The following is a 12,691-nucleotide window of genomic DNA, read 5'->3' as shown; positions in this document are numbered from 1 at the left end:
CAAGAATTCTTGCAAATCTATGGAAAGTGCCCTTAGACATCAGAACTGTCAGATCTGTCCCTGAGAGCAGTATCCCAGGGATTTCTACTGGTTCACAAGGTTCCTCTTATTGCCTTGGTACCCAAAAGCTGTTGACCAAGTCAAGGCCATTCTTCAGAGACATGCTGTCCATTTCTTGGTGTGTTTGGGATCCCCTGCATCACCTTCCTGTCTCATCCCTGCTGGACAGCCTGTAGCCACTAAAAGTCATCAATGGCTGCAAGTCAGTACAACACAGCTACATTTTCCAGTCATATAATTGTTACAGTGTGTCAAAATCAGTCCTTCCTTATGTTAAAAAACATGTTGCAAAAGACTGTGACTGTCTCCTCCTGGTGCTCCAAATACGACAAACGCGAGCTCTGTATGTAAGATTTTACAAGAGTAGGGCTGCCAGGACTTCACAGCTTATGGACCAGCCCCTCCCTAATGATCAGATTAATCTGAAAACCAATTAACAAAGACCTAAATAAGCAACTAACAATAACAGAAACACCAAGTTCATAATAGGTGTTATATTCCATTTGAGGGCGAAAACTATTTTCTTTCTGCCAATGGTGCATTTGTCACGCTGTCAAATGTCTGGTTAAAAGAAAGATAAAAAGAACAGACTCATACTGGCACATGAGGAGAGGCTTAAAGGGGTTTTAGCTTCAAATACACACTGAATATCTTGAGATCTGTGATGAAATCATGGGAACTAACAATGACTATCACATGGCAGAGAATCCAGGGCCTGTTGCTGATACATTCAGCTTTCAGATATGCAATCAGCCACGTCTTGCTTCAGCACTTTCTCTTATTTTCTACTGACACCATAAGCACAACTTAGCTACATATATTCTTGCCAAAAAATAACTGGCTCTCAGGCAGGTTTTTTCTTTTCTAAATTTTTTTGAGGCTGATTTTTTTTTTAATTTTACTAATAGTAAATATAGAAAAATAAGACTGGTTGCTTTCAAAGGCTAGACTACACCTGGGATTTTTAAGACTTCCAGTCTCCTTGTATAAACATAAGTAAGAGTTGGGGGGTCCTATCCATGAAATACAATCACCTATATTAAATTTCATATCCAGGAATAGCAGCACTTTTTTTGCTCTGAAGCAGGTTGCCTAGAGAGTTTGTTTCATAACATGGGCATCCCATCTTCCTCAGGCAATTGTGCAGGGGAAATGGAGATACCAAGGATCCTTGGAAGACCGCTGCAGAACTGGGGCAGATGCCAGGTTCCTGGAATAGCCTACCATCAATCCAGAGAGTCTCTGGAAGACTGTGCTGGCCCCAAGATATCATGAGTTAAGCATTTTAGGCTTCACTAATTAGCACTTACTGTAATTTTACTCTAGGGTCTCATTTTCACTGGAAGTAATGGCAGCTGCTCCCTCTCCAGAGGAGCCTTCAATCTTGGGCAGAAAAATTTCACTATAAAAGGAGAGAGACATTTGGTCTGCTACTAGTACAAAAACTCAGCTCTTTGTGAGGAACTGGAGCATGGGAATGAATTAACGTGAATTAACCATGGCTCTCAGTTCTGCCTGATCACTAAGGAGGCAGTGGTCAACACCTGACCCTGGGGGAGTTTCACTGCTTTTTTTTACCAAAAAAATATAAATTACGTACTAGTGGTTATCAGATGCAGTATCAACAGTACGCTTTCACTACAACATGTTGCATAAATTTGGAGACAGCATCGAACCATATAGCCATAAATGTTTAAAAGGGTGCCACTAATATAACTTGAACAATGAGACAGAATGCTCAGAATGCTAACAGAAACAGTAGAGCCAAAATAATACTTATAATTTGGCACAAATCTACCATAAATTTGATGTAGAAAGTATAATTTTAGTACTGAGTGTACTAACATCATGGATGAATTTGAACAGTTTCATAAAAATACATCATATTTGAGAAATTAGATAAAAGTTAGCAGAACTTGCAATAAAAATTAACTTGCAATAATTATTATGAGTCTTGGCTTGGCTATAAAATAGAGTCATAAAAATCTAAAGATACTTAATGCAGTGTCTCCTATGTATTGAGAAATTTATTGAGTCACACAGAGAAAAGTAGTAGTGAATTAGTCAGTAGTAAGTAGTCAAGGAATTGGATAAATAGTCCAATATTGATTCCCCAGGAGACAGTACAGTACTCCCGAGGAATCTAAGTTATGTTAGGTAAAAAAAGAAACATCCTCAGGGAATTTTAAAGAAATCTAAGGAGAGTAAAAACTGAGCAGTGTAGTAGCAGAATAAATTCAGAAAAGCTATTGGAATGACAAAATGAAATTGCACAAGATTATCACATATTTTAAACTTACTGTATCCTCGTGTCATTGTAGGTATAGGTACCTCAGGAAAAAAATGCTTAGAAACATTAATGCTCACAGGTTAACAAAGGCAAAGAAGATCCCTACCGAGTCATGCACACTTCATAAATCTTTGGGATGATCAAATTTTCCTTGAAGATTGTCTTGCACGCTAGCCAGGCTATTTGAAAAAAAAGTGTAATTGAAACAGTTTAAAGGAGGGGAAATGAAATAAGAAGATATGGGAATGCCTGTGTAAGAGAAGAATAAGCAGATGAATAGGAGGAGGGATGTGTCATAGATATGCTTCACATATTATATTCATTAATTGGCATATATGACAAAAGTCATATGCTAAATACAGAGCTTGGGAGGAAACTTCAAAGGACAAATTTTCCATAAATATATTTCTTTTGTCTTCTCTATAAGACCTCTCTATATTGACTATTCTCTGAAAAAGACAGTCTTCTAATAGAAGGATGAATATTTCTACCTTCCTAGAAGAGGAAAAAGTGACGATAGCTAAAATACGCTCATCACAAGAACTGGTTCAAGAATTCCACTGATGCCCCATGATCTCGCTCAGCCCGTTACAGAAAGCACAGATGGAAATTCAGATCTGCATTAAAGCTTTTTCTGCACATTACAATGCCTTTCCAGCATCTTTAATGAAACTCCTCTTGAGATATGAACATTAAGCTGTGCTCCTTCTGGCCTGTTCTTCATCAGAAGTAAATTTCTGCCCTCAGACTGTATTAATGACTCTGCTGATGACAAAGGAGATGAAACAAAGCACAGCTCATTCCACAAAACCAGCAATTACTTTTCTAGGCTAGGAGAAACATATTCAAATGGGTGATGACAGCTAGTTGTGTTAGAAATTAATGATACAAGGCTCAAAGTACTGATTGCATATCCATAAGAGGTTTCATGTTCAAAGGGGGAACATTTGATTGAACTGAGTTTATATTTAGAAAAATGGGATCTGTTCCTTTCAAGCACTATGTTAGATTTGGATAAATATCTTTTAAAAGCATTGCACATTTCCTTCCATTTTTTTTCCTGCAATACTTGCCATGCTTTTGTATGCCACTTAAAAAAACCCCAAAACAACTCTAACATTTAAAAGGAAAAAAATATTTCATTTAAGTCCTGACTGAACAAACTGGACCATCAATAGCTGGAAATCTTGCTTTCTCCTATTTTAAGCTAACTAAAGGTAACTGAATTCTTTGTGAACCTTTGTGTAAGTATTTTGGTGTTTGCAGTAAGAATGGCATTCTGGGCATGGCCACCTTTTCCTGTCTTGCAGCAATCCTCCAATAATGGGCAGCTCAGGACACCAGACCTTCTCACTAGGGAACAGATCAGTAATTGCCTACAAAGGGTGCCATAATTCCTGTTGTCTAAGTCAAAGGTGCTTTGAAAAATGAACAACTGTATCTGCAGTTTGATCAGAACAGCAGCCAGAAAAATAAACCAGTGAAAACCCATTAATCAATTTGGTCACCTTTTTTTTTAATTTTCTGGCATCTTGCACTGCAGCTCAGTATTACTGTATCTGGTAAAGCCCCAGGCATGGCCTTACAGATTGTTTCAGACCTCAAGTATGCAGCTAGCACACATTCCCACCACAAACCTCCTTGGATTTAATTAAAAAGTTAGTTGACCAGATGCTCAAAACAAGGTGTAAGGGGTTTGTCAGCTTCATTTTGTCATGGCTTTCATAAGCTGTCACCTGAAGGAGTGTCAAGTCAATCTTGAGCACATGTATGGGGAGAGGAGGTTTTTGCTGGTCTGGAAAAAATGAAGACCTCAAACAATTAAGTGCTCCACAGCTTTGGGTGCAAACATTTTCACATTATTTTACAGCATGCTTAGTCCTCCCAATTTAAGAAAATCCAGAACATCCAACAGCCTCACCAGTGACTGAAAAAGGAAAACTAAAACCATTTAAGCTAGCTAGAAAACAGTCACAGGATAACTCTAATGCTGAAGAGTTCTTTCAAGTAGCTTAGCTACACAGCCCCTTTTTCCTGCAATTTAATCTGTAATGCTCTTATCCCTAAGAATAAAAAAAGTAGTGGCTGTTACTACAGAGTGATCTTGTTATGCTTGATGGCTCCCAAACTACTGTTGTTCTGGTGCTTTGTTCAAACACTTGTGAGTCATTATAATATTTGAGCACCCACAGCTCCCTACAGAAGAAGTTTCACAATTAATGTGCTTAACTTTTCATTCCCAGTCTGCCTTTTGTTGCTTGTGTCTTATTTATTTCTTCTTGTGTTGGTATCATCCTTCAGACAGAACACCTCCTCTTCCTTCCTGAAGTTTATGTGAATCCTAACTACCTCAATAAACTAAATGTTATGGCAGCATCCTGTGAGTATTTCCAAAATGCTTAAATCAATGCTGAATAGAGATAACCAAGACAGTTTAATGTGCTATTTGAGTGCCAAAAGAAGCACAGCAGCCTCCCTTGGCTCAGGAGGATAAATTAACCCAAATGAAGAATGACAGTGACAGAATAGTTTTATGTTGTTGCATATAGTACTTTAAAACCAAGAGTGATCCTATAAAACAAAATCTATCCAAGATTGCTCCAGTGCAATGAAGTCACAGTGCTCTTTCTTCACATTTACAGGGAAATGCACATTCATACCATGCCCTGTTGTAGCTCATTAGGGAGAAATCCTGCTTGGCACATGTGGTTCACCAAACCAATCTGGTGCATGGAACAGACACAAACTGTCACGTGGCCCAGCAGCCCTGCATTTTGTTACTGGGATCAACTTCCCACGAAAGCAGTGTGCTGAGTGCACGTCTACACAGGAGCAGCAACTACAGACACACACTGACCACAAGGCCTGATATGCCAGATGAGTCACCTCATCATGTCACCCCACATACAAAACCTGCACAAGCTGAAGAGCTTCAGATTATGTCAATACTGTTTAAGTCCTGTAAAAGAAACTAGAGAGCTCTAGGAACTTTTTCTTGAACAAGATTCTCCACAGGAAGGGGTAGGTGTTAACTACTGTTAGAACACTGAGATGGGTCCTTTTTATAAGCCATTGTTTTCTCCTTATTCATCCTGGCAACCAGAGGAAGTAGAGCTCAGTGTTCCCACTGGGAATACATCAACTGTCCCCAGAGTAACAACAGGGTTAGGGTGCAAATTAGCTGGCACTAGAGATAAATATTCTAGAAAAAATTTAAAGATGAGTTTCATGTTTCTGAAGTATCAAGGGAAATTTATATAAAAAGTCAGAAATTTCAAATATTAAACTTTACCTGTGTGTAGAGGTGTGTGGAATATTTCCTGAAACTTGTGCTTCTTTGTGCCTGCCTAGAGTGGAAACTACAAAGATTTGTCTTTGTGCTGAGGAACAAACGGAAGGGAAGAAGGAGGAAGCAGAGCTGAGCTGTGAATTCTACAAAGGTTATTATTTTATTCAAAGACATACATCTTGGAATCCCTAATCAGCTTGTCCCTTCAGAAACTTGTCATAGAAGGCAGTAATAAATCATTCATGCATTCACTCAGTCATTCACTTCCTGAGTCCCACTGAGTGCTGTCTAGCTAGAGACTGCTGTGAATGTACACAAGACTGAAAATACAAGTGAGTTATGTAACAAACTAATCATACAGGAGATGTCCTGTATGATGGCAATAGCAGCATTAAAACTGTTCAAGGAAAAAAATGTAATTCAGTACAAATCTAAAGAAATAAACCCTTGTAGTCAACATGACCAAAAAGGTTGACAAAACTATAAAATATTATTTAAACATTCCTCTACAGGAGCCTCCATCTGGAAAGAAACTACGAAGAACACACACAGAAACTGCAACACATTTACATTCTGCTTTATCCAATGTAATCTCCATCTCCATAGACAGTAGTACATGTCTGATGGAAACACATGTACATTCCAAGGTCATAAGTGTTGTGAGCTAATAGATCAAAATTAGGAGGAACATTTGCAATACAAAATGTATTTGGAACTTTGCCATGGAGCAGAGCCTGATGAAGTACCCACTGATATCCTCTCTCTTTCAATAAAAACCATGGAGCATAACTTAGTTCCATTTAGCAACTGTCTAGCTATTAGAGAATGCAAGGTTTGAAGTGACTTCCTGTTTATTAGAGTTCCCTTTCTTTGGATATTGCTATCGCAGGACCACTTGAATTTATGTGGTTTAATTAGTATCTTTGGACTTCAACCAAAATTTTAGTAGGTTTCCTTAAATCTCCGAAATTTGATTTTTAATGTCACAAACCTTTCCCAGCTCTTCAACGAAACAACAGCAGATTGCCACAAGAGCAGTTTTATCTAGTAACTAAAGATAGCTGAAGTGCATAGAGTTCAGTGACAAGTGTTCATGAGCAGGAAAGCTCCTTCAGGAGCTATCTGCCTCTTGTTCAGTTGAACGTGAATCTATTACACACACCTGAATTAAGCACACAACTGTGTATTTATGCCCAGATTCACTTATACATACAAAAACCAAAAATTGGCAACATAGTAGTAGAATTTTAGAGGAAAGGGAGATATTTATATGAGAGATGTTTTAAAAAAAATCTTCCTAGGTAAAAAAAAACATACATCCTGGGTCAGAAATTCAAACCTATTTTGTGATTGTGGATCACTGTTTGTATAATATTTATAAATAGAAATATATACCATCACAGTACCATATTTATTTTTAAAATATTCAATAGTGTTATTAGTCTATCACTTTAAAAGGGATTAGGAAGATAATCTTGTTTCTAGATAGACCAACAAAATGATACATTTTCCTTTCACTTTCTGAAGAATACATATCCAGAGTCTTATAAATTGTCAAGAATAAAATCTTTTGTGGAGATCCTTTAAAAAATGTTTTAAAACCTTTGCATTGTGTGGTTTTGGATTACAAAACTGTGCAGGTATTCCTATGAGCAGAACGCTCTCAAAGTTTTTTTAATTAATCAGTATGAAGATAACTTCTCAGAATAATATTGAACCCCAGAATTAACTCACCTGACTTTTGTTTTCCATACATTTTCCTATGTAGTGTTTTTTTCTGTTAGGAAAGTTTTAAATATGCCAGCAACACTACATACAACACAACATTGGGACTGCTGGCAAAGCTGAGCAATAAAAGGAAAATGAGATTTACAGTGGCTGCACCATTTACTTTTACTATGAAACAGAGAGGCATTAGCAGGCTACGTGCTATAAACTCGGATGTTCAGAGATTGCTGGGCATGTCCCCATGCTGTGCACCTCCGCCAGAAAACTGTAGTTTCAATTCTCATTTGCAATGTCATGTGATTGTATAAATGAACATTGCACAGACTGGTACAAATATCTGCTGAGTTTGTGACTATGGTATCAGCTAAAAAGTCTGATTCTAATAAAAAAACCAGAGTAAACCTGCAGGAGACTTCATGTCATAAGTCCATTGATCAGAAGTGCAAGAGAGGATAACAAAAATTCCCTACATATTTGAGCAAACCTAAAGTTCTTATACTAGATATGGAACAATTGACCAACCTGACAGAAATCAGAATTAAACTCATGCCCCTGCATACACAGGAATAAGGCATCAAAGAAGCACTTACAGCTGGAGAATATCAGAGGACATGAGTGTTCATCCATGGGGAAGTTGTGCAGCTGCAGCTGGCACTCAGCATTGATGGTAAGCCTGTGAAGAAACCAAGGGTCTGTTACTGTGTGCCAGTACAGGCAACAGCCAGAGGAGGGTAACCTTAAGCATCATGCAAGAATGCTTTGATATCCATAAGTAAGGCCTGAAAGGAAAGAACCATATTTGCAGATTGTTCATTGGCTATTTAAGCCTCATACAAAACAACAACAATTATCTTAAATAATTTCAGACACATCATCAAGACTGTCTGGATCCCGGAAAATCTGTGCATATGTGTTTCTCCAGACAATTCATCATCGAAGGTTCTGGGATGAAAACAACTGCTCTTTACAAAAATAACAGGAAGTACGGCTCATGTTGTATGCAATTGCACAAACTTTGAACTTCAGAGGGAAACTTATAAAAATATTCTTCATGTGTACTTATAGTGTGAACTTTAACTTCTTTCAATTTCTTCAGGCTACCTCTCCCAAACCTAATAAATCTCTATGTGCCATTCTTATCATACAGATGCAACAAACAGATCAGCAGAAACATCTTCATCCCTACTTGAAAGCTGGTTTTACATGACATCCCTAAAACAAAGTATGCTACAAACACAGCCAATTTTAAAATTACTAATAAAAATCAATAATCTTCAGTCTAATAGCCTACAAAGTGAATGTACTTACTCAGGGAAATTGAATTAAGTGCTAGTTTATTGTACAGTCTTAAAAAAATGCTACACAGTTTCATGACAGAATGCAGGTGGGCTATGTGGGTTTTTCCTTTTGGAAACTAAATAAAAATATTAAAAACTCTATGGCAAAAGGTTTGTGTCTGAGATACAGGATGGCACAGAGAAAAACTCTGTCTCAGTAAAGGTCACCTGTGAGGAATTTAATTATTGAATTACATTGCCCTTATTATTAAATTATTGCACTGCCACTAGAAGAGGATTTGCAGTGTTGCAGAAGGAGGGTATTCACACCCTAAAATTCACACCCAGGGAAGAAGATGGAGAGGTATGGTGCATGACTGCACCTTGTACACTTCCTCCTGTAAACATAATACCCATCAACACCTGACAGCACCAGAGCACACACTAGCTACCTCTTCCATGTCATACCAATCCTGACACTTAGGTCAGATAAATTGCTTTGAATTACACAGTGTTAACAATGATCATTCCAACAGCTTTTCCTGTGTAAAATGGAGGTTGACCTGAGTGACCAAAAGGGACTCAAAACATCTTCCACAAACTAGAAATGCTCATTCCAATGGGTCAAGTATTAACTTACTTTTAGCTGGTTTAGACAAATTTTGTAGTCCATTTGACAGATAGTTTCTTTAGTGAGAGGTATGTAAGTCTAACTACTATTATGTAGATACTTAGCCTGAAATACTGAAACAGAACTAATGAGAAAAAAAACCACAACCAAATACATATTCAAAATCTCCTGAGAAAAAAAGAAACCAATAACCCAACCAAGAGAATATTGGAGCTGACACCTTAACCCCCAAACTCTTTAGCTAAAGGCAACTGCAATAAGCAAGAGCTCTTTACAGTAGATCAAGCCTAAGAAGGAAAGGGCACAAAAAATATCAACAGCTTTTCCAGATGTTTATTTCCTTTCTTATTGTTTTCCAAAGACTTTGTATTGGAGCCCAACAGTAGTTGCAAGTGTGATCAGCCCTCTCAGGTGCACTGAGAGGGCTGAACACAGAAGAAAATGTAGCGTGAAAGGCACATCTCTAAAACAGTTTCCCTTGTGGAACATGGCTTATGGCAAAACTCCCTTCTGAACAGCTCATCTCTTCCACAAGTAAACACATACTTTGATTTCCACAGGCTTTTTAAAATGCAAATATATACAGTATTTCCAATACCATATAGTTGATTTTATCGCAAAGATTAGAAAACTGTAAAAGCCTTTCCTCCAGCAATTCACCCTTGTGATGAGATGTGACAGACTATCTTTCAGCATGACTTATTTGAAGAATCAAGTATTGGCATTAGCATGAATCTGAAAATGCTTTATCCAGCCCTGCATCTAACTCCGATCAAAAAGGCTTTTGACAGGTTTTATGGGACTACATATTCCCGATTTTATTACAAGCACTAAGAAGCCCAGCTTGTACAATTTAGACAGACTTATTTCCTATTTCTCAAGGTTCTTTCATAGAAAGACAAGACTTTGTTTTTTAAACAGTACTTGGCAGTACTTATGCCTGAATAATTAAATATTTGGAAAGTGTGGCCACATATGCATCAGGAAGAAAACAGCAGAGGAGAGGAAAGATATTGCTGAAAATGACTATTACTACACCAAAGGTGGGAGGAGCTTTCAGCCCTGCACCTTGCCAAGTGCTCACCTGAGGGTGTACAAGATCTTGCCATCATTCCATATGCGGAGGAGCTGGTTGGGGGTGGTGATCCAGTGGGCCTCTGCTGTCTTTGAGTTACGAAATATCGTGTCTGGGATCCAGATCAAGCCAACCATGTTGCTGTTCAGAGTCAGTATCTTCATGGTGCTGTTGAAACGAAGACGGCTGTCCGTCCACGTCTGGGCAAAAAATATATCAATTTGATATTCCTGCAAAGAAAGCATGACACATCAATTGAAATCAGTTCCACATTTCACACTGTTTGGTGTTTGATTAGTTCTGTTCTGGTGTAGATCAACAGGGTATGTTCTGGCCAATGGAGCTATGTTTTCTTTTTCTACCGCCTTAGGAATATTTTTTTTCCATTTTTTTCACCCTTTTATATCTAGCTGCTTAATGAAACATGCTAAACATCTCACTTCCATTAGTCCTGTGCCATAACAATTTCAGCATTAGCACATTCTTTTTCATCGTCTCTGAAAAGTCACAGCTAGAAGGTATAATTTGCAGAGACTTTGTCATAGGACCAATAAGACATGAAAGATGAACAGGACCAACACACATAAGCTAGAGAATGGTAAATTCCCCTGATTATAGTAATTCTTTTCAGGGAAGAGGTTGTGTAAATGCAGCAAAATAATTTTCCCATTTGCTACCAATTATTCAGCCACTCTTTCTCAGGCCACACTGCAGTAGAATGAAAAGGCAGGCATGTGCTTCTTTACAGACCCTGATTCTAAGAGCTGAACACTCATTCCTGAATATGCTAATACCTCAATTTACATGAAATGTGTCCTTCTGTTTACTCCAGGTTTTACTATTCTGTTTTGGTAGGTAAGCCATCATAGTACATATAAATGCAGAAATCAAAGTACACATGAACAAACAAAATTATACAGGTGAACATATAAACACAGTGGTTTATGCATTTAAGACCCTGTGGAAAAAATTGTATTTTAATTTTGTATTTGAATTGTGAATTCAAGCCAACAGAGGCTGGAAAATTTGCTTGTGTCCCTCTTCCTCTTTTCAAAGACTGAAAAATGAATAATATACTGCTCTATTTTTGAACCTCAGAGAAACAGCCATCTGAGTCTGTCATGCAATACCTTCCCAAAACCACAGGGCTGGCTGTGACAGGGATGATGTTTGCTGATGTGGCACAAAGTGTGTGCTCTACAACAGAGGCTAATGCAGGGCTTGGGAATAATCCAAAGGAAAGCATCTCTTTAGGATCCCTGGTAGATGCACTCCTGGTATATCTGAACAAAGGGTAATTAGAGCTATATGTAAAGTCAGGTATGTCTTTGACCACCCTGAATTTGCTTTTATTTCACTTCTTTCTGTCTATTGTTTCAATACAGTAGTATTGGATTTTTTTCTTTATAGACAGTTAGTAGAGCTTGCAGTCTGAATTGAGGACAGTGTTTTTGCTAAAAACCACCTGTTTCTCCTGTGTTATTACATTTTTGGTGGGCCATCCCTTCAAAGCTGATATTATAACACCAGGAAACCCAATTCATTGGCACTGTAATCCAAGTCCAAAAGATACTCTGGGCCTCACATCTCTAGATGATAAATGATCAAAAGGTGCATAAGTGGTGCTAGCAGGTATCCAAACACCAGGTAGTAGATCACCTCAGGAATTAAAGGCTAGCCACCAAAGGCAATAAGGACCATTTTCCTTCATAGCTTATCTCACTACTATTTCTCATTGTATTATTTGCTTTATTTTTGCAGGGAAGATGACAGATTTGAATCTGAAGAGACTTTTCTTTCATATGGATGACATCTCCACAGATCTGAAGCATGTGATGCAATGGACACAGTGTACCTCTGTTATTCAGAAAGAACATCCTTAATGCACCAGGTTTTAGATGTCAGAGATCTGATGTTCTTTCTTTAAGTCAACTGCATTTTAGCCTTTGAAAGTCTAGTGACAAGCGTTTGGCACATTCAGCTTCTGTAGGAAGGAATATGCCAGACATGTCTATGGGTTTCTCCAAATGCTGAGTGAGTAGAGTTGCTTTTCCTAGCCCACATGTGAGAATCTGTATTTATAGAACCAAAGACCGTTTGTATACAGCTGGCTAATGACAGTGCTGTCTTTTCACAGGATAAGTTTTTGCATGATATTCACATTTGAGCTTATTTTATATGAATACTTCATTTTGACTAAATTTAGGAGTAACCATAATTCTTTTCTAGTATATCATGCATATTTAATTATTTTTAGGATTTAAGGTATTCAGGATTTCTACCCTGCCAAAAGAAAGGAAAGACCCTGAGCCCCTTTAATACATTACCATGAGAAGGTACT

General features: G+C 37.9%; 1 protein-coding gene across 1 annotated transcript in view; it reads right to left on the bottom strand.

The window, feature by feature from the left end:
• GABRG3 (gamma-aminobutyric acid type A receptor subunit gamma3) overlaps positions 1 to 12,691 on the bottom strand; it is a gene marked incomplete at both ends in the record, with an annotated part of 288,540 nt that overhangs the window by 129,233 nt on the left and 146,616 nt on the right. Inside the window, 2 exons of the mRNA XM_084201189.1 lie at positions 7,958 to 8,040; positions 10,360 to 10,580. Of these exons, the coding sequence (XP_084057315.1) occupies positions 7,958 to 8,040; positions 10,360 to 10,580 (304 nt within the window). The remainder of the gene's footprint in view (positions 1 to 7,957; positions 8,041 to 10,359; positions 10,581 to 12,691) is intronic.

This window comes from Fringilla coelebs (assembly GCF_963513975.1).
Source record: "Fringilla coelebs genome assembly, chromosome: 2".
NCBI classification, from domain to species: domain Eukaryota; kingdom Metazoa; phylum Chordata; class Aves; order Passeriformes; family Fringillidae; genus Fringilla; species Fringilla coelebs.
Note: the sequence above shows the minus strand (reverse complement) of the source record. Positions and strands in the feature narration are given on the sequence as shown.